Source organism: Scyliorhinus torazame, chromosome 16, assembly GCF_047496885.1.
Source record: "Scyliorhinus torazame isolate Kashiwa2021f chromosome 16, sScyTor2.1, whole genome shotgun sequence".
NCBI classification, from domain to species: Eukaryota; Metazoa; Chordata; class Chondrichthyes; order Carcharhiniformes; family Scyliorhinidae; genus Scyliorhinus; species Scyliorhinus torazame.
In genome coordinates, this window is record NC_092722.1 from 167500344 (window position 1) to 167526229 (window position 25886).

Here is a 25886-nt window from a genome sequence, read left to right on the forward strand (position 1 = left end):
TGCGGACTGTGTCCAGCGCCGCCGCACTCAGCTTGGATCTGTGCTACTGGTCGGGGGGGAGGGGTGCTTCAGCGAAGGCTGGGGGCATTGGTGGAGGGTAGCCAGGGGGTGGCCTGTGGGGTCGCAGATGGCGGGCCAGGTCCGCGCACGGCCGGTGCCATGTTGTACAGCGCGGCTGCTGCAGGTCGTCACCGTGCGCAAGCAAGGACCCGGCCATTCTACGGCCGTTTTCGGCGTGGGAGCCGGGAGTTTCATCCGGCGCCGCTACTATCCCCTCACCAGTCCCGAAATCGGTGAGGGTTCGCTGCCAATTTGCGGGTCGTAAAACGCCCGGGAATTCTCCGTTTGAGCCGGCACTTAGCCGCTGAAACGGAGAATCCAGCCCCTTCTCTTTCAATTTGACAAGCTCAAAATAAAAAGGGGAAAGGAGGTTTACCTTTTCAATTGGTAGAAAATGTGGAAAGGGCAGTGTTCATTTTTTCAGCTTACTGAATTTTTCTCTCCATAAAGCTGCTGTGGATAGTGAGGAAACCCACTCAGTCTTTCCTTCACATTAGTGGTCAAAACCAGGCAGAGGTAAAGAGCCTCTGTGAATTTGGAGCGGGTTGATTGTTGTGAACTAGAAGATGAAGGTAGAGAGACACAGACACTGAGGTAGATAGCTTGAGTGAAGTTGTTTCCCAACTTTGGATTGGGAGGGGCACAGTTGCAGGATGGAGTTGGCCCCACCAACGCTGGAAGCAGAGCAAAGGCAGCCACAAGGGTGACCAAGTGCGGAGGCGGCCTGGTTAGAAGATATGCTTAAATTATTTGGGACTTTAAAGCTGTTAGACCCTCTATCCCTAACCGCTCACAACCCTTAGTCCCACCCACTCCCCATGTCATCTCATGATCCCTACTCACCCCCCCCCCCCCCCCCCCATAGACCCCATGTCAATTCATGCCAAACAATGGCCCTTCTATTCCTGTTCACCCAATTAGACAGACCGTTAAAGTAGAAATAACAGAGGCTTCAAATACTTCACACCTCTTAGTCTTGTGCTAATGAACATTGAAACATTGACAAAGAGTTCACAGAAATAACCACTTATTATAACCACTTAAAAAATGTTAATCCAGCAATCTCAACAATTATCTCCCCGTATCAAACCAGAAATGCAGAATGTCTAATGCATTCTTGGCTGTTTGATTGACACTTTCATAGGGTTGGAGGAACAGCAGTTTTTAAAAAAAGATAAGAGGTTCACACTGATTTGTTATGTTCTGGGTGTAACATAAGCGGCATCCTTGTGGTGCACTTGACAAAGGAAGGTTCAGACGTGGAGATTACTTCAACACGTTTATTAAACTATTTATACTTCTCCGACTCGGGTTCGATACTACTGCTAATCCTACTATATCTACCCAGACTGACGAACCAGTTGCTGCAATCCACGTGGTGGGAGTGATATTGAATCAGCCCTGTATCTCTACTCACTGACTGTCTCCACTGGAAAGAGGCAGATCATGTGTGTGGTGTCCTTTATATATGGGTTGGTGTAATGCCCCCCTGTGGTCGTGTCACCTCTGTGTGTATCGTGAATGTCCATTGGTCGTATCCTATCTAACTGATCTATTGGTTGAGTGTGTGTGTGTGGTCTCCGGTGCTCCCTCTAGTCTCTAGCTAGCCTACATGTATTTACATTAACCCCCCATGTACGAACAATGATGCACATCACCACACACAACTCCTCTGAGAGACCGTATACCACAAGTCATCCAGATTTCTGGCCCGAGTCCATGAAAATTGTGGCGACTAGGAAGTGTATATCCCCTGCAATGGAGATGGCTCTACCCTTACCCTGGGAAGCGAAAATTGTGGAGTGGCGGGGGGAGAGGGGGTTTGCGGTGAGGGCAGCACGGTAGCATAGTGGTTAGCGCAATTGCTTCACAGTTCCAGGGTCCCAGGTTCGATTCCCAGCTGGGTCACTGTCTGTGCGGAGTCTGCACGTTCTCCCCGTGTGCGCGTGATTTCCTCCAGGTGCTCCGGTTTCCTCCCACAGTCCAAAGATGTGCAGGTTAGGTGGATTGGCCATGCTAAATTGCCCTTAGTGTCCAAAATTGCCCTTAGTGTTGGTTGAGTGGGGTTACTGGGTTATGGGGATAGGGTGGTGTGGGCTTGGGTAGGGTGCTCTTTCCAAGAGCCGGTGCAGACTCGATGGGCTGAATGGTCTCCTTCTGCACTGTAAATTCTATGAAAAATTCTATGAAATGCGTGTAGATATCCCGATTCCCGTTCCGCCAACCATTTTCTACTCGCTCCAGAGTCGTTCTGACTCTGTGAAAATCTGAGCCATTGTTTTCCCTGGCTAGGGAATCTAGAAGAACAGGGCACAACCTGTTTCAGGAAAAGAGGCCGATCATTTAGGCCTGAGACGAGGAGAACTTTCTTCACTCAAAGAATTGTGAATCTTTGGAATTATCTACCTCAGAGATTTGTGGGTGCACTGACATTGAATATATTTAAGGCTGAGATTGGCAGGTTTTCATTTTCTCTGAGAATCAAAGGAATGAGCAGAACGTGGAGTTGAAAGCTAATATCAGCCATGATCAATGGTGGAGCAGGCGGGATGGGCCGTACGATTTGAATGAAAGAATGTTCTTACGTTCAGCTCTAAAGCAGAGCCAGGAAGTCTCAGTAGAATTTAAAATCTGCTTCGGTGAACAAGGTTAGCGGTGAGTCAGCAACGCTTCATCATACTGTTGATGACTTATTCCATCACTCTGCTGATGATTGAGAGTAAGCTTAAAGGGTAGCCATTGGTCGGGCTGGATTTGTCCTGCTTTTTCTGGACAGCACAGCCAATGGTCATTTTTCACACAGTTAGGTAGGTGTTAATGTTGTAACTGTATTGGAACAGCATACCAAAAATCCTTTAAAAAACCCTAAACATTGAATGAATTTCAAAGCTGAAATATGGATTTATATTGAAACAGAAATCGACTAAGTACGGTACTGTGATTTTCCTCTAGTGTCTTACTTCAGAATTTGCAAATGTTAAAACACAGATGAAAAGAAGCTGTCTGTCTGAATCAGTGGGCATGAGGGTTCCTTTGATGCTGCTCTCTGTTCCATATTTTAAAGTAATGCTATTATGTTGAAAATAGCGAGTGTTTAAACCAGATTTTGTACTTACATACTGTGGAAGAAATTTAACACATGTAAGAAAAAAGAGGTAGCACTATCTCAGTAAAACAGTTCCAGATTTGCTTTGAGCCACGCATCACCCACTACTTTCAGCATCAAAGGTCTTGTTCCCTAAGGCCCCGTGCTACCTGTCTATGATGTTTGGGTTAAAACTGTCACAATTCATTTTGACTTTCTGATGTCTCCCACGGAGCTATCCGTACCTACATCTAAGTAAGGAGTCATGCGGATATTTTTCCCCACTAATGTCAGACGGAGTACACAGACTCTTTCTACTGGCAGGAGAGTCCGTGGCCAGAGGTCACAAATTAAAATATTGGAATGCAGATGGTGAGAAAAAAAATATTTTTCAGCAATTTGTCATGATCTGGAACGCTTTGCCTGAAAGGGTGGTGGAAGCAGATCCAATAATAACTTTCAAGTGGGGATTGGATACAGACTTCAAAAGGAAACGTTTGCAGAGCTAGGAGGAAATGACCACGCTGTGCGGCTTAATGGAAAGCTTCTTCAAAGAACTGACACAAAAAGAGTGGGCTGAATGGCCTCCCCTGAGCTGGATTATTCTATGATTCTATGAACTCCTTCATCCACCTCCATTCGTGAATTAGTTGCTTTGACATTTAGAGCAGAACAGTGAAGACTGCAAGTACCGTACAAACACTATCTGTACTGAATACTGTTCAACTAGGAGTTTACTGTTAAATGAATATGTCCGTTATCATGACCCTCCACCTAATAGTGTATACTCAATCTACCTAGCAATGACAAAAGATCACATGGTGACATGGGCATATATTCCAGTAAACCAGAATACAGTGACAGGTTCTCTGTGAGGTCCCCCATTCTCACTCAAATTACAACATTAAACTGGGCAGGAAAAAAGCACACGGTGGTCTGTAGGGAATACAAAGTTTGTTGGAGTTGACGATGAGTGATCATCATAAAATCTATCATAATTAATCTATCATAAAAATCCCCAAAATCTAAAAGCCAGTACACAAAGAAACAATGCCAATTAACAAATCAGTCAGGGAAATAGATTCTCCTTTTTACAGACTGAATTGTGAGAAAGGCTGATAGCACTGAATTATTTTCATTGGAGGGAAAAGTGTCTAAGAGGAAACATGATCCAGTATTAAAATACTCAATGGCATGAATAATATAGAAGGAAGGAGGCTATTTAACTTGGACTGCAAGTGCAGGACAGTGGTCCAAAGTATTCAATTAATGAGGCTTAAGTGGGACAAAAGGTTACAATATGTTTTTGAATTTAGTCGTGAACATATGGTACAGGCTTCCAAGCCAAACAATTCATGGCTCAATTAAGAAAAGCAAAACGGATACATCTTTGCAACAGAATGGGATTAAATTCTAGGGAAAAGTACAAGTCGAGGTGATCCAGGAACACTTTGGCTCCTCTCCAGTTGCATTCTGGATATATTATCAATGGAACACAACCCACCAAGGCTCGATATTGGAACCTGTAAAGTTATGGATTCTCTGCCGGCGGGATGCTCCGTTTTGCCGGCAGACCGGGGGTTTCCGAGGGCTGCCCCTTGACCAGCCAGCGTAACGGAGAATCCCGCTGGCGGGGTAAACAGAAATGTGGCATGGCGGGACGGAGAATCCAGCCCATATACTTTGATGGTCCTTATTTAATTTCGGGTGAGAAAGAAATAATGGTGTACTTCCTCCAACAAACTTAACAGGATAAAATTAACAACAGAGCAGTGTGTACATAGTCTGCAGACGGAACAGGGTCGATGGGCCGAATGGCCTTTCCTTGTTCTAGCAGATGTTAGTCACAGGATAATTTGGGTTGCAAAAGGATGAGAACAATTCCAATCATTTTTACCATGCCTTATTCATTTAAAAAAAAAAAAATTTTTTTTTTACAGTACCCAGTTCATTTTTTCCAATTAAGGGACAATATAGCATGGCCAATCCACCTACCCTGCACATCTTTGGATTGTGGGGGTGAAACCCACTCAAACACGGGAGAATGTGCAAACTCCACACAGACAGTGACCCAGATCCAGGATCGAACCTGGGACCTCGTTACCGTGGGGCAGCAATGCTAACCACTGCGCCACCGTGCTGCGCCTTATTCATTTGTAGCTATATGTCCAATCATTGGGCTCTACCTGATCAATTAATTAACAAACCATAGCAGATAGAGTTGTACTCTATGCCAGGACATAAAGCAGAGAGCAGAGAAGAAAACTATACATCTCTAACAGAGAGCATTCAGCTTTCCTTCCATTAAGGAAAATAGGATAGGGGACATCATGTCCATGGTTTTCTCTGTGCTCCACCTAATCAAGATTCTACAGCAAAGTCAAAAATGTAACCAATTCCATCGATTGACGGGAAGAGCTTGCCCTACCATCCTTGGTCTCCGTGATATCATGCACAGATCCACCATCAGTACTGTTCCCACTCTCTGACGCACCTGAATAACGTTCTGATGAATCCAGCTAAAATAGAATAGAAGACCACAAGACCATTGTTATGTCCATGCGCACGATTGCCACATGTTTCAATTTCACAGCACTGACTGAAATTTATCTTGTACTGACAATCCTTTGAAGAGGATTTTTGTCCTTGGAATATAGCATTCTCTGGATTTGGAAGGATGTGATGGACTAGTGATGGTTGTCTCCATAGTAGCTGTCAAAGCCACCCAAAGATTGCCTCTGGTAAAACGAAAAGAACGTGGAAGATCTTCAAATTATGAAATGGTTCGAAAGCTTGAAAACATATTTTGGCACTTGAGAGAGAATTACAGAACTAGGACTACAAATTAACGAGAAAGAAAATTATGGGAAAAAGGCAATTGAGACAAACTTTTCTTGTCAAATGAGTAACCAACAAATAAAGTTACCAGTGCGCAATGCTGAAAATAGATTTGAAAGGATTCCAACCAGGAAATAGACAATAGCTGCCATCTGAAAGGATGTATGAAACCGGCCTGGATTTGGTTCTCAGTGATAAAGGAATTGGTATTCACCATTCATCTCGCTGACAGATGCCCACAACAGACCGCTGCCCACAGACCTTGCACAGGCTCGCCAGTGGAGAATTCCCCCAATCTGGCATCTGTTCTAGCAGGTGCCTTTTGCAAGGGATCTCTGGCATATATGAACGGGGCATGCAATAGTGCAGTTCTTCAACCAATCAGGTTAAAGAATGCCCACTGAGCCTTGCGGAGTCCAAACCAGAAAGTGTAAAACAGGAAATATAAATTTGAATTAAATGAGCACAGAAAGCAAACCAAAGATTGGAAATACAGGCAAGGTTAAGGAAGAGTCAGGCAAAAAACCCAAAATAATTGTAATCTTTTTAAGTCTTCAATACTAATTTTCCTTTGAGGGAATGAGTCTCAACACTTGAAAAATTATCTTCTCAGCACCAGAGGAGCTGTTCAGCAATGATTGTCACTTATTATGTTATTAGAACATCACTTCCTTCTGAACAAGCCCTAACCTTTTTCAGCCATTTTATGTGCTGAAGTACAGCAGGTTCATCCTGTTGCACTCATTTCAAAACTAAGTCTAATGTTGAGCTTGCAACAGTGCACCATCTTGGGCAGCAGGGTGTCCCTGGCAGCAACTTTTGTACACCCATACTCCACAAGTTGCTCTCAGATATCCTGCACGATGATAGCCTCACTGCTATTCTCATTTAAACTTTAATGTCAAAACATTTTATAATATGGAAGTATCTTACAGGGAAAAAGATGATAATAGCTGGACTGACTGGACACAAAACTCACAATGGCATCTTCAGAGCTGAAGTAGAATGAGACATCTGAGGTGGTGGCATGACTTCAAAGCAAATTGTGGGTCGGCCAGCTTAAACCTATAAGACGTACGTAAATACATCTTGCAATGCTTCAAATCCGCATGATTGGGGAAGAGCTGGGGGAGGATGGAAGGAATTGGACTGCAAGTGGATGATCATGAAATACTGGAAATGGAGAGGAATGATTGGGGTTGGGGGTGGGGGGGGGGGTATTGGGTGATGAAGGGGTAGAAGAGGTGGGGATGAAAATACCAGGAGGAGATTGGGGAGCTGCCACTTGAAGATACAAATGGATTGAAGAAGTAAGTGGACTAAGTTCAGGAAACCAGACCTAACCATCCTCATGATGGAGCTACAGAGCAAATGTCTTTGAAGTTGGAGGCCAAGAGAGTGGTGTTTTGTAGAGGGAGGTGGCTGTGGAAATGGTTGTAACTACTTCAATCATCAAATCTCTCTGTAGTACAGGAATAGGAAAATAAGCTACCTGCTCCCCCTGACACTTCTGTGGAGTCTCTTTATATGTTTAACACTCTGTCATTCGGCATCCTCATGGTACAAGAAAAGTCAGAGGTAAAAGTGGGATCTGACAATTAGGACTGGAGGTTTCAATGACGTCAGCCTCTCACTCCTGAGCTTGTTAAATCAGATCTATGAGATTCTGTTCCAAGATTGAACATCATAACCCCATGATGGTGCAGAGGAAAATTTTGGAGATCCGAACACAGAAAGCAGTGGAGGCCAATGCCAGACTCAGAGACAGTGGGCGCGATTTACCGGCCTCGTCGCGCCCAACTTGGTGTCGCGACGAAGCTGTTGAATCTTGCAAGAGGCTTCTCACGAGATTTGCATTGCTCAAAATATCTTGTGAGATTTAACGGAATCTCGCGTGACGTCATGATCTGGATCTCGCCCTCACTGGACATTACCTAGAATGGTTCATTTAAATATACGCTTGCCGGATTCTCCCGGTGACCGGGACATTATGCCATGCCAGCGAGACCTCGCAAAGGTGCCATTTAGTACCAGTCCATACAAACGTGGACCTGTCATAATGGCACCTTGGCGGGGGGGGGGTGTTTCCAGTCCATTAGACACCCCGGGTGGTCACTGACAGGCAGGGTGACATCCTGGCACTTCCTCTGCCACCTGGTAACCTTGGCACTGCTAACCTGACACCCTGGCAGTACCACCTGGGCACCCTGGCAGGGGCACTGCCATGGTGCCAGACTGATAGTGCCAGGCTGCCCGAGTGCCACATTGGCCCTGGCAGGGATCGGGCCCAGTGATGGGATGGGGAGGGGGGGGGGCTATTGAGTAGAGGGGAGGTGAGAGGTAAGGGGGGCCTCTCCAAGGTTTTGGGGGGCAAGGAGTGGGGTAGAAAGTGGGTGGGGAGCTCTGAAATGTTTTTTGGGGGGGGGGAAGAGATTGAGGTAGCTTCCATAATGGCATCCCTTCTGCGAGGAGCCTCTCCTGCAAAGGCATAAAAAACGGCAGAGTGGCGCCGCAGCCGCTGTGAAACACCCCATTAAACATGCCGAAAACCGGACAAGAATGTTTTTGGTTGAATCATGCCCAGTATCAGAGAGGTTGACTACTTCAGGGTACAATTGCATTGCATATTTACAGAGACGAATTTGCCCATGGTGATCCTGTGTTAGTGCTTCACACTGTGTTAGTGCCAGCTCATTGGAGAAACAGCACTTTGTACCGACAGTAAAAATTGAGGGCGTGTCAGCTTGAGGCCTGGCTCATAAATAAACAGTGGTTCAAATAAGAACAATGCACAGTAATGTGAATATCAACTGCATGTAGTTCTCAGTAAGCAGTTACTCACTCTTTGTCCATGAATGCGGGAATAGTCTATGGCAACAAGATTTCCGTCAGTAAAGCCATCACCTTGAATTTTGCTGATGTCCTGAATCACCTACATTGAATGGTGAGAAAAACAAAAGGATTGTAAACACTGTGTTTAAACTGTAAAATAAAGCAATGGAAAAATCTATCCAAAGCGTTCACAAATTTGTCGCCAATCAGGCATTGTATGTTGCAGTTACCTAGATCAGGTCATGTTTATTTAATTGTGATAGAGGACTGAATTTTCCGGCTGTTCCTGCTGGTGAGATCTTCTGGTCCTGCTGATGACGAAACCTCGCTGTGTGTTCCCCACGGGTTGGGGAGGGGAGTGGTACAACAGGAAACCCATTTGACAGCTGCGGGAACAGAAGATCCTGTCGCTGTCTAATGGCAAGACGCCTCCTCCACTATGAAACACGCCATGGATGGTGCGCAAAACCCCACCCATTATGCCCGGAAATTGCTCTGTTACTGAAAATGTTTTCCACTCCTGTTGGCCACTTTAAGGAAAAGTACTTTGCATGCTGCAGTGCATCAATTGATCCAGACATTCACTTCAGATTTTACTGAAGGAAGGTTATTTGCAGTTGGATATCCAAGGGCAATCTGTACTCGTGGCAATCATCTTAAAATTCCGGCATTTGTGAAGTTCAATCTCAATAGTGTAGATAAATGAGAGTGCCTAGGATGGGCATAATCTATTTTATTGAGGTAGAATATAGATGCATTGACCTTGCAATGACACAGAAGTGGACAGATGGGACCAGTCATAGACTACCTTTAACAACATTATTGCCGATTATATATTGGACATTACACACTCCGCTAGACTGTCAAGGTAAACAAAACATTGAACAATTCAATCATCCCCACAAAGCAGATACACATGCCCAGTGCTCGACACAAAGGGAAAATGGATCCCACACTATTCAATTTCATGGTCTAATACCTTTTACAAGCCTTTTGGCAGGTGCAGACTATTTCAAAGGAGAGATTTGCTTATATAGCTCTTCACAATCCATTAACTCTGAAGTGCTTCCTCTTTTGAGCAGATGCTGTTTCTAACTGCTGTGTTGTTCTGCTGGGGTTTCCTCTGTTCTCAAGTGGTTCCGAGAAAGATCAGGTGCTCTGTCTGACTGCCTTTTCTTCATAGTCGTTTTTATTTTCAACTTTTGGGAGCACTTTGGGAGGTTTCAGAGACACGGAGAGTATATAAAGTCACTCTTTCCTTCTGCTTCCAAGCTGGGCCCAGTTGGGATTGACAGGTAGAGGGTAAATTTGTAATCGTTTGTGGCAAGGGCATCTGGGAAAATTGGGAACCGAATGGTGAATCCCCACCTTTGTTACTGTGTTCACTGCTGGCGAGGTTCTGTGCTGGGAGTGGAGTCTGGAAAATTGACTGGAATACAATGTATTACAGATAACTTGGTGGCCCCCTCAAAGGAACGTGGGTGGTGGTAGCAGCAAGGCCCAATGATTCATTAATACAGATAATGCATGACTCCCAGTGTTTGGAAACCCCCACATTGTTCATCTGTTGGGAATATTAGTTAGATCACCGTTCCTTTACTGTCGCTGGGTCAGTATTCTGGAACTCCCTCACTCACACCTACACCACATGGACTGCAGCGCTTCAAGAAAGCAGCTCATCACCACCTTTTAAAGGGCAATTAGGGATTGGAAATAGATGCTGGCCTACCGAGCAGCACGCACATCACATGAATGAATAAATTAATAAAAAACTCATTCACTAGAATTATGCCTCCATTCCAATCGATGGATACTATAAAGAATGCTTGCTGTCCGCCACCATTTTGCTGCCAAGTGGTGAAGACAGTAATGATTGCATTTGAATAATAATTCATTGTCTGAAAAACGTTAGGAACACGACAAGAAGCATTGTTATGCAAGAATATGCATCCTCTTGAGATGCAATCATCCATGCTAACCACATACTGAACATATTAAGCATGTGGAGCTTGAAGAACACCATGTGATGTGGGACACAATGCATCCACCTCAAGCTCAACAATTGGACCAGTGCCATGTCCAACTGTTAAAGGGATAGGATCTAGAATGGTATAATGTTGACAAGGATCTTCTGCTGCTTTTTCCTATTACTAGACACAGAAACATCCAACCATGGGAAACCCTGGTTTGATCACCGATCATCCATAACTGTAGTTACCTGCAACTGCCTTTTTGTGAAAACTGTAAATGCCACAAGGGGACCATAGACTACTCTCCTCTTTGAGAGCTGAGTGGTGGCGATTTAACCCGAGGGTCATCACACCTCAGGCGAGGGGCAAGGTTGAGAAGGTGGTGTCTTCATGAATGGCCTTAGACGGCATGGGAATTGAACCCATGCTGTCAGCGTTTGCAACATGAATCAGCCATCCTGCCAACTGAGCTAAACTGACCCCTTATGAAATTGCATGAAGAGCATGCAAACTTCTTGTCGCTGACTTTTTTTGATTAAAAAAGTAAATTTATCTTTTCTTGCTGCAACTGGAAAATCTATCGCCATTCCTTCACTGTTGTTGGCTCTCCCTCCCTAACTGCACCGTGGATGTGCCTACACCACACGGACTGCAACGGTTCAAGAAGGCAGCTCACCACCACCTTCTCAAGGCAATTAGTGATGGGCAATAAATGCTGGCCTAGCCAGTGACGCCCACATTACACAAATGATTTTTTTTTTAATTGGCAGGTTGTTATCCTCACTTTGGGCCTGGTTGATTCAGATGGAGGGGGTTCGGTGAAGAGACAGTGGGGAACACATCCCTGCCAACTCTGACTGACCTGCAGCCAATTTATGCTCTAATGAGTGGGCAATGTGATAGCACAGTGGTTAGCACTGTTGCTACACAGCTCCAAGGCCCCAGGTTCAATTCCTGGCTTGGGTCACTGTCTGTGTGGAGACTGCACGCTCTCTCGCTCTCTCCCCGCTCCCCTGGCCTAAAACCTGCAGTGGGAAAGTGTAACATTCAGGCCTTGGTTTTGCAGCTATACAGTGCTCTAACTGTTGAAGGATTCCAATATATTACATGTAATTTTTAAAAATGCTTTTGCAGCAACAGTAATTGGCTTTCTCGCATGTGTGCTAAGAAGGAGGGAAAGATTACAAACTCAAAATAGCCCCACTTTTACAGTGAAGGTTAGCACATGGGGAAGAGGTTTGTCTACGTTTCAGCAGTGTTAACGTCTCTAATCGACAGGTCTCGGTAATGCTTTTTCTTTGTTTTCCTCACTCAAAGTGTTGTACTTCTTTGATCTGTTAGTTCAATGAACTGCAGCTGACAAAGGAGACACTGAGCTCGACAAGGCTGCAGTGTACCACAGTTTTCCAAACACTGGGAATAAAGCACATTTGTAACAATGAATCATTGGGCCTTGGTGCAGCAGCCACCCACACTCATCTGAGGGGTCACCAAGTCATCTGTGACAGATTGTATTTCCCTTAGTGATCTGCATACACTGGAAGTTGAAGTGGATTGTGTCTTTTTAAGAAAATCTATCGCAAGTAAGTCCAGGTAATTAATGAAGAAATGGGGGCCCATTAAGGTTGCTGAAGAGATGTGAATGAAGTTGTTCCACTGGTGACACCATGACAGCTATGTTGTTGGTGGCTAACTTTGGAGATCTGTGCTTCTATATAGTCAGTCACTGCTTGGGTGAGGTCAAGATGTCCACGACCATCGAACTGAACTTCAGCAAATATATACAATTTTCTCAGCAGCCTCATCTCTGATTCACAAAAGCATAACTTGGCACTGGCCTGGATGTTCTTGCACATTCTTACCCAGTCCCAGGAATAACCTTGGCATAAACTAACTGAAAATTGTGGATTGTTGAGCATATGAGTTATGGGCTTAAGTATATTGCATCCAAATCTCCTTGATATTTTGATTGTCTATTGACCTCTCCAGTCAAATGCCATTATAATGATCTAGACCCCAAGTTATGGAGCTTTGCACGTGATGTTCCTGCACTTGCAGTTGTTCAGCGACTCCTTTGAATGTGGACCAGATTTTCAGCAGGAAATGAAATCATCCTTTTCGTGTTGAGGTTTGTTGACCTTTCCTTTGTCCGCACTCTATATTTAAGGATGTTAAAGCCTGGAGAGAGCACAGAGGAGGTTTACTAGAATGATACCAGGAATGAGGAAATTTAGATACAAGGAAAGATTGGAGAAATTGGGTTTGTTCTCCTTGGAGCTGAGAAGATTAAGAGGTGACCTTATTGAGGTGTTCAAAATTCTGAACAATTTTGACACGGTAAAGATGGATATTCTGTTTCCACTAGTTGGTATATCAGTGACTAGAGGGGTCACAAATTCAAGGTGGTCAGCAAGAGAGTTAACAGTGAGATGAGGAGGAACTTCTTTATTCAGAGAGCTGTTGGGGTTTGGAATTCACTGCCTGGGAGAGTGGTGGAGATGGATTCCATAGGAGGTTTCAAAAGAGAGCTGGATATATATTTGAAAGTGACGAATTTAGAGGGTTACGGAGACAGGGCTGGGGAATGGGACTAGCTAGTTTGCTCTTTTGGCAGCTGGTGCAGACACGATGGGCCGAATGGCCTCCTTCTGTGCTGTAAATAACAATAACAATAATTTCCACTTCTTGAATGCGTTGTTATGATCTGAGTATATGTCACAGTGAAACTTTAGCAGTAATTATAACAGAGCTTGCGTCTCTGCTATACCTTTAGCCACTGCTCTGCCTGCTCCTTGCTTTGAAGGCCCAATACTATAACGTCGGAGTTGACTGGTGTGATCTTCAGTGTATGTTCCTTCTTTTTGACATGCTTCTCTTTATAGATGACAGTGCAGCCAATCAGACTCATGTCCAGTTGAGGATTCTGATCCTTTGAACTTTTGTAACACTGAAATAAAATGACAAAAGGAACACAATCAATGCTGGCCATTAGAAAAACTTTAATTTTCACTTGTTATATTTTGATGTTGGGAAAGAGCGTCAGTTATGACAGAGGATGTATAGGATTTCTTGATGAAATCTGAAATGATGATCACACACTACAATCATATTGAACTTATAAATAAATCATAGTTATTGATATTGATGTCATGAATGGTGATATTGATCAGCGCCAGTTTCTATTTCATGAGAACTGGTTGGTTTATAGAGAGTATTTACCGGCATTTGAGAGAACTCAGCACACCCTAGTAATTATCCTTGGCTTTAATGCTGCCATAGCTGAGTCACTCTTTTTCTCTTGCATGTTTCACAATGCATGAGGCAATTAGTAATTCGGCTGCTTTACATCCAGCAGATCATCCTCTCGATTATTTCTCAAGTCCCTTTTTACATGGACGGATTGTTATCCTGATTGACAGGTTCCAGTCCAGAGTGCAGACTGGATGAGAAGGGGAGTCGCCACTCCTCTCCCATCAGATAAGAACATTCCACTGGCTGTCATCCGTGGGTTCAGAGGCTGGACCTCTTGTGCCTGCTTATCAGGACCATCTAGAAGGGTCTTGAACTCACAGTCCTCCGCCTCAGAGGCAGGAATAATACCACCGCACCTAGATTCACCCCAGCAGAAGCATTAACCCACTTAAAAACAAGCAAACAAAAAAGTCTTTGTTAAAATAATGGACAAAAAAAGTCATTGAGATTAATACCCGCAACATTTATTTCTAGGAGTTGGTAAGAAATGCTAAAGGCAAGAAAAGGCCATTAATGCATTAAACCTCATCCTGTTCATATTCTGGGTGGAATTCAACCAAAACATTTCGATGGGCGTGATCCAACGGCTTGGCTGCACCCGCAAAGCAGCTTGCCGCAGCTCAACATGGCCGATAGAAGCCGGAAGACCCTGCTGCCGGGATCTACCCAGCTCGCAACGCCTCATAAGATCTAACGCGATCTCACGAGACGGTGCAATGTAAATCCCACCCATTGTGGGTAGCACCACTTTTTAGCAAATCAGTTTCCAAATGATCGGGCCAAGAGTGCCCTGCGTGGGTGTTGCGGTGGGGGGGGAGCTGGGGGCCCTCCCATAGTGCATTGGAACTTGGGGAAGTCGGGGTCAGGTGAAGGCTTCGGAAATTGGGACTCCATTTAAAATTGACGTTCCGATCTCTTGCTACACGAGGAGTTTTGGCGAGCTCCTTGGTGTAGAAAACGGGTCTGTGTGTGGCCTTGGCCACACGGTCCTCACTGAGGCCCCTTATTTAATATGAGTAGCACTGTATAGCCATGCGTTTCTTGGCACTGCGTGCGCTGGGAAACACGCGGCTAAACACGCTCGCAATGGGACTTTGTTCCCATTCAGTTGAATCGCACCCTGTGTGTCATTTTGGGTGAGTTTGGTGGGGTATTTCCCGTCAGCCTTTTGGGTGAGAGCCACTCTGGTATTCGCCCACACCTAGGCATTTATTTGGGCCTCGGCGAGTTCATCCTCGGTCTAGCCCACACTTGCAAATTTTTTAATCAGTGGGAACCTGAACTCTCAGGCGAGACCGGCTCCACTGACATCAGGGAGCCATTTTGAGGGCCCCCACTCATGGGCAATGTCAGACCCCGCACTCATGGTCATTATCCTACACACCCCCAATTGAGGAAACCCCGGTTTGGGGTCACTGAGAGCCCTCATCTTCCGGCTTCCCCACCCCCTCTTTCAGGACCCCCCGTTCAGGACTTCCGCCCTTCACCCCCGAACCTATATGAGGCCCCTTCATATCTGCCCTTTACCCTCCCCACCTGTCAAACCCTCTCACCCTCCCTGTCGTGGGCATGGCCTCCCTCAGCCCTCGACCCTTGGCAGTGCCATCCTGGCACTTGAGCACCTCAGCCCTACCAACCAGGCACCCTGGCAGCCCCACCTGGCACCTTGACAGTGTCAAGGTGGCAGTGCCAAAGTGCCGGTGCCAGAGTGAGAACAAGAGTGCTACCCTTCCTTGTCCCTGACCACCTAGGGGTCTCCAACGGCCTGAGAGACCCCCTCTCCCCCCACAGGTGCCATTCTGCCTGGACCATGTGGACCAGTAATAAATGGTGCCTGGTCGAGGCCTCGCTGGGGATGTTGTTAGTTCCCGGGCGCCGGGAGAATCCTGCGAATGCATATTTAAATGATCCTAATGGACTACTTAAACATGCCGATTTGGGTCATGCCTAGTGCGGATGAGATTCAGATCGCGGTGTCTCGCGAGGTTTGGTTTTGACCGTTGCAAATCTTGTAAGAGGCCTTTCACGAGAATCAACTGCCTCGTCGTGACACCACATTGGGTGCGATGAGGCTGGAAAATCGCACCCTCTAAGTTATGGTATCCATTTTGAATGTTTGGATGTTTCATCCTCCACTGTTTAGCACAGGGCTAAATCGCTGGCTTTGAAAGCAGACCAAGGCAGGCCAGCAGCACGGTTCAATTCCCGTACCAGCCTCCCCGAACAAGTGCAGGAATGTGGCGACTAGGGGCTTTTCACAGTAACTTCATTTGAAGCCTACTTGTGACAATAAGCGATTTTCATTCCACTCCCCAGCCTGCCTGTTTGAGGAGAATTCCTACTCCTTGGTCACTGCTTTATTTCCACCCCAAACCTGAATATGCTGCTCCTCGCAATAAATAAAGAAATCTTGTGTTAGTGTTGGATTTTCATTGATTTTTGGATCTCCCTTGATGGATTGATTTAAAAAAAAAAAAAATCTTTCAAATTCTCAAACAACAATATTTTGCAACTTTCATCAGTGCAGCCAATTTACCAGTAGTTTGCATTCTTTTATGACACACAGTTGTTTGGCCCACTGTCCCAGCCACTTCTTTCGCCAGAGGAATGCACAAATCCGGGCATCTTTCATCAGTTCAATGGAGGCCTCTGGAGAAGGCCACTGATGGGTCATTGATTTGCCCTTGGTGTTCTCTTCCTCATCATAGGATTCATAAGAGCTACTGACAGCATCGACCTCATCTGTGGTGAACAAAGCATTGACAATTATATTATAGTGAAACACTATTTATTTTAAACAGGCAAAGGCCACACTACTGGATATGTCCTTGCCTGTTTGTTCAATGATTACCAAACAAATCCCTTCCAATATGCCAAGAAAAGCATTAAAGAATAAATGGCACTCTGAAATAATAATGTTCTTTAATATGACCTACAATTACTTCAAGAGGAACCTATTTTCCAAACTTTCCTCTCCCTTTAAATGATTGAGGGTGCCAGTGATGGCTCAGTTGGTCGCACTCACACCCGTGAGTGCAAAGGTCCTAGGGTCGAATCTCATTCCATGACTTGAGCACAGAAATCAAGGCTGATACTTGAGTGCAGTATTGAGGGAGTGCTGCACTGTTGGATGAGACATAGATCTCAGGGACTACTTCAAAGAAAAACAAAGGGCCTGAAATTTGCACCCCTTGGGCGTGCACTTAGCGGGCCCAGCAACAGGCACAAAACGCACTTCCATCCACTATCAGCCTCAGAAGCTATTTCCCACTGTCTGGCCGATTAACGGGCAGCCAGCGTGAAACGCGTGCTGGGAAAGGCTCAGCCCTGCCAAGGAAGGCGGGTGCTGAGAAAAGGGAGGTTAGGGGCTGGCAGTTCTCAGAGCTGACTCAGAAAGGTGCAGACCTGAACAAAATAAATCTCGTTGAAATACCGCTGTGTCTAGTCAGCACATTCAAAGACAAACCTCAGTCCGCGGAGACCGTTAAAATTTTAGTTCAACCCTGACATTTCCTCCTGCCCTGGATCGAGGTCGCAGGTAAAATGTAAAGGTTGTGTGGCCAACTGACCCGCCCGCCATTCATAACAGTAGGCAGGCCCCGAAAAATCACTTTCAGTTGGCCCCTAAAGGGGCGAAAGTGTCTGCTTGATTTGTTGGCGGATTGCTTCTGACTCTCACGTGTGCCTGCCAACCAAAATAATGTGAGTGCGCGATGATGTCAGGATGCGTGGCCATGTACTTCCCGCACAATTTCACATGCTTCTGGCACAAGCATCATAACATTCTGGCCCGGGGGTTATCCCAGATGTCCTGGCCAACATTTATCATTCAATCAATATCACAGAAATAGATTGGGCGGGGTTCTCCAGCCTCCGAGTCGCGTGTTTCCCAGTGGCGGGAGGCAGCACGCCGTTGCTGGCGGCGGGATTGTCTGCTCCCCCCACTGTTAATGGGAATTCTCATTGAAGCCATCCCACCCTCCCGGGAAACTCGCAGTCGGAAGTGCACTGCTGACGGGACCAGAGAATCCCGCCGTCAGCGAGCGGTCGGTGAATTCGGCCATTAGAATCATAGAATCCCCACAGTGCAGAAGCAGGCTATTCAGCCCATCGAGTCTACACTGGCCCTCTGAAAGAGCACCCTACCTAGGCCCAATCCCCAACCTATTCCCGTAACTCCACTGGGGGCAATTTAGCATGGCCAATCCACCTAACCTGCACATCTTTGGACTGTGGGAGGAGACCGGAGCACCCGGAGGAAACTCACACAGTCACAAAAAGTCGGTATTGAATCCTAGTCTCTGGCGCTATGAGGCAGCAGTGCTAACCATTGTGCCGCCATGCCACAATTAACATCATAATAACAGATTATTTGTTCATTATCACATTGCTGATTCTGGGACTTTGCTGTGGACAAATTGGGTACCTTGTTTCCTACGTTACAACCGTGACTACAATTTAGAAAGTACTTCATTGGCTATAAATGTTTTGAGATATCTGGTAGTCATGAAAAGTGCTGTATAAATGCAAGTCTTTCTTTCTGTACAGATCAAGAGTTAAGTAACTCCACCGACCAAATCCTGTTAGCATTTTCTTCCTGTTCCTTTAACCTGGGTCATTTAAAAGCATTTTATTTACTATAAACCTAAATTAATAAGAATAGAACAGTAGAAGAACAGCCTGATCAAGCAAATATTTGAAAAAAGAACGATGGAACGAGTGATTTGAAATGGTAACCAAAAACATAACTTTATGGGTGCAATTCCCCCCAAAAATTATTGGCATTTTGGGCGAGAAAATCTGTGTGAATCTTTCCCATCACGATCTTCAAGCACTGAGTCATTTTTTTTGGAGGGGCGTGATTGGCACTGAGAGGGACTGGGCCCAAACAAGCTGGCAAGCCCGGCTTCACAGAAATTGGCGCTGTTTTTAAAGGGTGTCCTGATCTCAAACTGACAGGGAAGGCCCTCCCCACCCCAACATTGCCAGCATCAGGGCTTCACTGCCCACCACCATCATCCTCACCAGTATTAACGCCTTCTACCTACCTCCCCTCCCAAAGGATCGTTGGCATCGGGGCTCTCCCAATGGGGTTTCCCTTCAGACCTACTACCCCCCCTTTTTGCCGGCATCAGGCTCCCTTCCGCAATGCCATTTCTCTGACCACCCAGGGGCCCCAGCATCCTCGGAGCCCCCCGGCATGGTCACCACGTCTCGTCTCCCATGGTGATCAGTCGTGATTTCCGCCAGCTTCGAGCTGCGCTGGTGGGGGAGCGGGAGAATTCCGGAAGCTGGGACAGTCTCAAAGTTCCCCGGCATATTGAAAGGGAGATTTAAATATGCTAATTTGGTTCAGGCGCACGATGGAGTGAACCACATTATGCCAAGTGCAGTGAGCTGAGAGCATCGCTCGATTCGGCACCTGGCTTTCCTGCGGGATTTGCGGTGAGTGCAAAGCAGTCGGACAATCGCCCACCATTAATACACCATGAGTAAAGTAGATATATAATTACACAAACACAAATAGGCTGCCTGAACATAATGGGGAAAGTGTACATGCACTCCCCTGGGACCTGTGCCATTGACCTCTCCAAGGTTGATGAGGCTAGGAAGACGTCTCGTGTTTTACGTGCAAAAGACCGGCACTTAGGCAGTAAGAACATGTTTCTGCCTCAACATGATTAAAGTCCAGTACAGTCTGCTGGTTCCGGAGGGGACGGCATGTCGCTCCCAGCAAATAACTTCAAACAAAATTAAATCTACTTTTTCAAGGGTCTAGGCCACATTCCTGACCTGAACCCCTAGGCTGCGCTCACTTCCACCACTATTTAGCAGGGTCCACCTGGTCTGACCAATATCCCTGGTCCCATTTCTTTTGTTATGCTCTTGATGTAGCATAAGCTGCTTCCTTGATGAGCACTCTGACAAAGGAAGGTTCGGACTTGGAGATAGCTTTAACACGTTTATTAAACTATTAACAATTCTCCTACTTGGATTTGACGCTACTGTTAATCCTGCTATAGCTACTCAGACTGACTAACCAGTCTGCTACAATCCACGTGGTGGGAGTGATGTTCAATCAACCCTGTGTCTGTACTCACTGAGAGTCTCCACTGGAAAGAGACTGAGCATGTGTGATGTGTCCTTTTATATGGGTTGGTGTAATGCCCTCCTGTGGTAGTGTCACCTCTGTGTGTATCGTGACTGCCCATTGGTCGTGTCCTATCTTACTGACCTATTGGTTGACTGCCTGTGTGTCATGTCTCTGGTGTTCCCTCTAGTGTCTAGCTAGGTGTAGTGTATGTACATTAACCCTTTGTGTACTTACAGTGATATATATCAGCACACCATTCTGAGTCGGGCACATGGCATCCTTCAGAAACCTTACTCCATCCTCCATTTTAGACCATGGACCTTTTACGAGATGATGACATGTTCCATTCCTGGCAAAGGCCACTAAAATCCGGCGATAAGGTCGGTTACCAGTGTATTCCCCATCCTAGTCCAACCTATGGGCCTTCCAGCCCACTCCTGCCTGAGTCATACTGAGAGTTGGTAGAAATGGTCACTTCTAAAACCCCTAAAATTGCCAGACCAAAATGTCTTTCATATTTTGATGAAGATTTCTGACATTCAGAGGCGAGGGAGACACTATGCTGTGTACACACATAAACCTGCAGCATTTGTTGAAGGGATATCAAGGTTTTTTAAATGAAGACATTTTCTGAAAGATATTTATACCTGTAAGCAAACCTGCCCCATGAAATAGTATTGTGGACATGCATTTCCAGCACATTTCTGTGACTAGGTGCTAAGCTTAAAATATAGTGACATACCATTATTGACTGTGTCATATGGCTCAGCCTCCTCATAGTGTCCCTCAAGAGCCTCTAATCTGGATAAAGGAAATGGCTCCCTGTCTGGTATCTGCAGGCAAAGCAAAAGAAGACAAATACAAAATACTTAGTTCCTGTGGTATTAGATAAATTGCCCCTCTATACATGCAGATTGTACAGTACAGGGTCGATTCTTCAGTCAATCCACCAGCTCCACAAATGTACAGGACAAAAAGAAAATAGTTACAAATGCTGGAAATCTGAAAGTAGAAAATGCTGGAAATGTACAACAGGCCTGTCAGCATCTGTGAAGAGAAAAGACAGTTAACAGCAAGTTTACTCAATGGAAAGTAGTATGAAATGAAATGAAATGAAAATCACTTATTGTCACAAGTAGGCTTCAAATGAAGTTACTGTGAAAAGCCCCTAGTCGCCACATTCCGGCACCTGTTCGGGGAGGCTGGTTCGGGAATTGAACCGTGCTGCTGGTCTGCTTAGTATAGGCTAAAGAAAGTATTTCCCTGCCATCCAATCTTTTTGGATTATTATTACCCCGTCCCCCATTTCGAGGTGAGAGCATATTCTGTTCCCGCAGCTGAAATCCTGCCATCAGACCGTGCACCAGTGTATCCATGTCCGAGACCAGCTTCAGGACCTTGCAACTCACTCCTGCCTGAGTTACAGTGGGAGCATGTTGAAACGGTGATAGATTACCAACCCTAAAACACCTACATCAGCATTCTCTAAAACCACACAAGGGTTTTCTCTCTCAACAGAACTGTCATGACGTTACATCGCACCATGTGCTTAGAGAGGGATCAGCAACAAAAGAGTAATCAAGAATGAATCTCACCACCAAAGATAACGATTAGTGGAACATTGCCGCTCAAAAATCTTTTACCAGGACAAATATCACCAGTTCCTCTACCCTTTAATGCTAATCAGCAACGTGTTTAAAGTACAGATGTTCTGCCTCTAAGCCTGTTTGAAACTGTTTACTGTGGCGGCTGCTTGGAGCTAGGGTCCACCTACCGTAGCTCAACTGAGACTCTCCTCTTAACGTGTGCTGTTGAGTGTACCACACGGCCAGTTGGTCGAGCACCCGCTGCAGTAATTAACGGGAATTTTTTAAACTCTTGGATATGCTGAGAAGAGGCAGAATATTGGCACTTTAAAATGAGCAGATGATTAAAATTAAAATGTGGCCAAAGGGAATGAACTGGCACCGCGTAAAAACTGCCCCGTATGACTGCTTGTGTTTTACCTTTAACTTTGCAATTACCCTGTAACGTTGGCAATTTCTCCATCTCAAATCGACCCTTAAAGTGATTAGTATTGTGAAGTGATTTGGTGGAGAAACTGTGTCAGCTTTACATTAAATTTTACTGCATTCATTTTTCACCGATACACAGGAAGGCTAACAGACATCAATCTTGATGTACACCGTTAAAGATCAATCTCACCGTCGATTCTTTAAAGAAAATCTAGCTAAATGCATACTAACAATAACAATACTGCATTGCCTTGTTATGTTTCTTCAGAGGAGAGTGCATGGTCTGGCGAACGTGAAGAACCACGGGTGAAATTCTCCCCCAACGGCGGGATGTCCGCCGACTGGCGCCAAAGCCGGCGCCAATCAGACGGGCATCGCGCCGGCCCAAAGGTGCGGAAGTCTCCGCATCTTTGGCGGCCTAGCCCCAACATTGAGGGGCTAGGCCGACGCCGGAGGGATTTCCGCCCCGCCAGCTGGCGGAAATGGCGTTTGTTTCCCCGCCAGCTGGCGCGGAAATGCGGCGCATGCGCGGGAGCGTCAGCGGCCGCTGTCAGTTTCCCGCGCATGCGCAGTGGGGAGAGTCTCTTCTGCCTCCGCCATGGTGGAGGCCGTAGCGGATGCGGAAGGGAAAGAGTGCCCCCACGGCACAGGCCCGCCCGCGGATCGGTGGGCCCCGATCGCGGGCCAGGCCACCGTGGGGGCACCCCCCGGGGTCAGATCGCCCCGCGCCCCCCCCCAGGACCCCGGAGCCCACCCACGCCGCCTGGTCCCGCCGGTAAATACCAGGTTTGATTTACGTCGGCGGGACAGGCAATTCCTGGGCTGGACTTCGGCCCATCCGGGCCGGAGAATCCAGCGGGGGGTCCCGCCAACCGGCGCGGCCGGATTCCCGCCCCCGCCCAATCTCCGGGAGCGGAGACTTCGGCGGGGGCGGGGGCGGGATTCACGGCGGCCAACGGCCATTCTCCGACCCGGCGGGGGGTCGGAGAATGACGCCCCACATTTCTCAGAGGTCACAGGCTTTCAACAGAAAATATTCTTGGGAGTGGTTCAAGGACAGAAAAGCTTACAGCATGGCTCAGTTTAATAGTTTTCCAGCAAATCTATCATTTGTTATCTCTTTTATGATGTTACAAACCTTAGTTTCAGCAATAATGGGCACAGTGAAGTAGCGGCTGAAATTTATATTTCATAGAATTTACAGTGCAGGAAGAGGCCATTCGGCCCTTCGAGTCTGCACCGGCCCTTGGAAAGAGCATTCTACTTAAGCCCATGCCTCCACCCTATCCCCGTAACCCAGTAACCCCACCTAACCTTTTGGACACTAAGGGGCAATTGATCATGGCCAATCCACCTAACCTGCACATCTTTGGGCTGTGAGAGGAAACCAGAGCACTCGGAGGAAACCCATGCAGGCAGGGGGAGAACGTGCAGACTCCACACAGACAGTCACCCGAGGCTGGAATTGAACCCGGGGCCCGGGAGCTGTGAGGCAGCATTGTCATAACCCCCACGAAGGCTACAGGGAAACCATTGTCGATCTCCCTGTGGAACCTGTGGAGTACCAGCTTCCCAGGTAGGGGGCGGAGGCCACCCAACTGAAACTCATTAAAGACCTGCACATAAAAGCCGGCCCAAGCAGGGCCCGGAGTTATTGGTTGTCGCAACAAGGACTGGATTGGGAGCGAGTTACTACCGTGAGCAGGGTATTGTACATGGTTCAATAAATCCTTGTTCCAATACCGCTGGCTTCCTCAAGTTATGAAAAAAAGTGACCTCATTTGTTTCCTTCCTTCCCCATGGCCATTGGAGGCTGGTTGCTGACTGCCAGTTTTGCTCAGGCAGTTGTTTCAAACTGCTGATTGGTAGTTTTCATCCCTACTCACTACACACTGATAGTACGTTCCATGTCTGGTCGTTTCTGATTTATCACTGTTTTATGAATATGAAATCACAGTCATCAAATATATGATGAACATTTTGCTAAGTAGCATTGCACCTATCAATCTCCCATTGCATTGCAGCAAAGGCCTGCATGAGGCCAATATTTTCAGTCACTAAAGACCATGATGAAATGCCTCCTTTGACCAGTAGATGACAGAACCTGCCACATAAACATTACGAAAGAGGAGCTTAAGAAATGGTGGAACATTTAAGTACTGTGAAATGTGTCATTTTTATTTGTCACTATGCAACCCCCAATGGGAAAACTCAATCCAGATGCTGACTCCGGGGAGGGTGAGAGAAGGTGGAGGTTGAGGCAGCCCACGGATTCCCTGCAGGGCACAGAATAACATTCCTGCTTCCCACCAAGAGTCCTCGCAGAAAGCTAAATTAAAAAATACTTAACTTGGCATCTCCTGGTCACCCTGCTGCCGCGGGCGGCTTGAGCGGTGTGCCAGACTCCGACTTCCTGCGGTTAAAATCACATGGCGGCATGGATGACATCATGGAGTCATGACTCCAGCAATGTTAAGAAAGGTCACCCCTCCCACCCGAGTGGGTCAGGCAGCCCTCCATTGCCGGAATTTAGCCTGTTTAAAGTGACAGAGCCAAATGAGACCCCACCCTTACATTGTCACTTAATGACCACCCATCTTGTTCTCGAATTGTTGTAGTTTTGTTGAAAGCTCATTTTACCACTATTAGTCAGTCTCTGTCCGAAATGTCGCCACATTTATAAAGTGCTGTATTATTAATAAAAAGATAGTGATCTGGGCTCAGTTGTATGAGTAACAAATTTGTGCCGCCTTTGTGAACCTGTAGGACAAAAGTTTCTGTTTGGCAGACTATGTTCTCCCATCGGAGCTGAAGTGCATCTGATTTATGCTCGCAGAGGAAGAAATTCCCAATCCTTTGCCATTCAAATTTATGCATGGTGAGGATTGCAAGGGATTCCCCAAGGCCGCCCGCTCAAATGACAACGTGATAGTGAGGTCCTGTAGCTGGTCATACCCCCCGCCTCGCAATTCAGACCCCCCAACTCCCACAGTGCAATTCAGCACCCCACCCCCAGAATTTCTAGCTCCCCACCCTGCCTCCCATTACGGGAGCGACCCGACTTGCGCCCCCTCCCCCACAGAGATCCCGTAAATAAGGAGACCCCCCCCCACAGAGAGACCCTTGTCAAAAAGTTTCCCCAGAAAAGATACCCCTGTGAGGAAGCCCCCCCCCCCCCAAGAGAAAGGCCCCTGTCAGGAAGCCACCTAGAAGAGAGACCCTGTCAGGAAGCGCCCCGCAAAAGAGACGCTTGTCACAAAGCCCCAAAGAAGAGCGACTCCTGTCTGGAAGCTAGAGAGCAGTACAGACAGGGGCAGTGAAAAAAATGATAGCTTTCACAAACACAGCTGTCATTGCTCCATTCATCTCCCTTCACGGCTGAATAACTCTAAAGTGTTCTCCCAATGTTTATAAACATTGAGCTTTGATTGACAGATCCTCAACCACTTCAAACAGAGTTAAGTGCTATCTATTTCCAGATGACCACTTCAAAATCACTCAAGCATGAAGGGAGGTGATTGGAAAGCACTTACTTCTGTTTGAAATGGTCCAGGACCTGTCAATCAAAGCTTGATGTTTATAAATATTGCATGATGTGGAGATACCGGCGTTGGACTGGGGTGAGCACAGAAAGAAGTCTTACAACACCAGGTTAAAGTCCAACAGGTTTGTTTCGATGCTAGTGACATCGAAACAAACCTGTTGGACTTTAACCTGGTGTTGTAAGACTTCTTACTATA

General features: G+C 46.4%; 1 protein-coding gene across 2 annotated transcripts in view; it reads right to left on the bottom strand.

The window, feature by feature from the left end:
• Window positions 1-25886, bottom strand: part of afap1l2 (actin filament associated protein 1-like 2) — a 312790-nt gene that overhangs the window by 47477 nt on the left and 239427 nt on the right. Inside the window, exons 5-9 of one of the 2 annotated variants that reach the window (XM_072479450.1) lie at window positions 20874-20964; window positions 16574-16779; window positions 13553-13732; window positions 8826-8915; window positions 5640-5664 (exon numbers count right to left, since the gene is read on the bottom strand). In XM_072479450.1, coding sequence (XP_072335551.1) covers window positions 5640-5664; window positions 8826-8915; window positions 13553-13732; window positions 16574-16779; window positions 20874-20964 — 592 coding nt within the window. Of the gene's footprint in view, window positions 1-5573; window positions 5665-8825; window positions 8916-13552; window positions 13733-16573; window positions 16780-20873; window positions 20965-25886 lie in introns of both variants that reach the window. The other variant, XM_072479449.1, reaches the window with a different exon arrangement.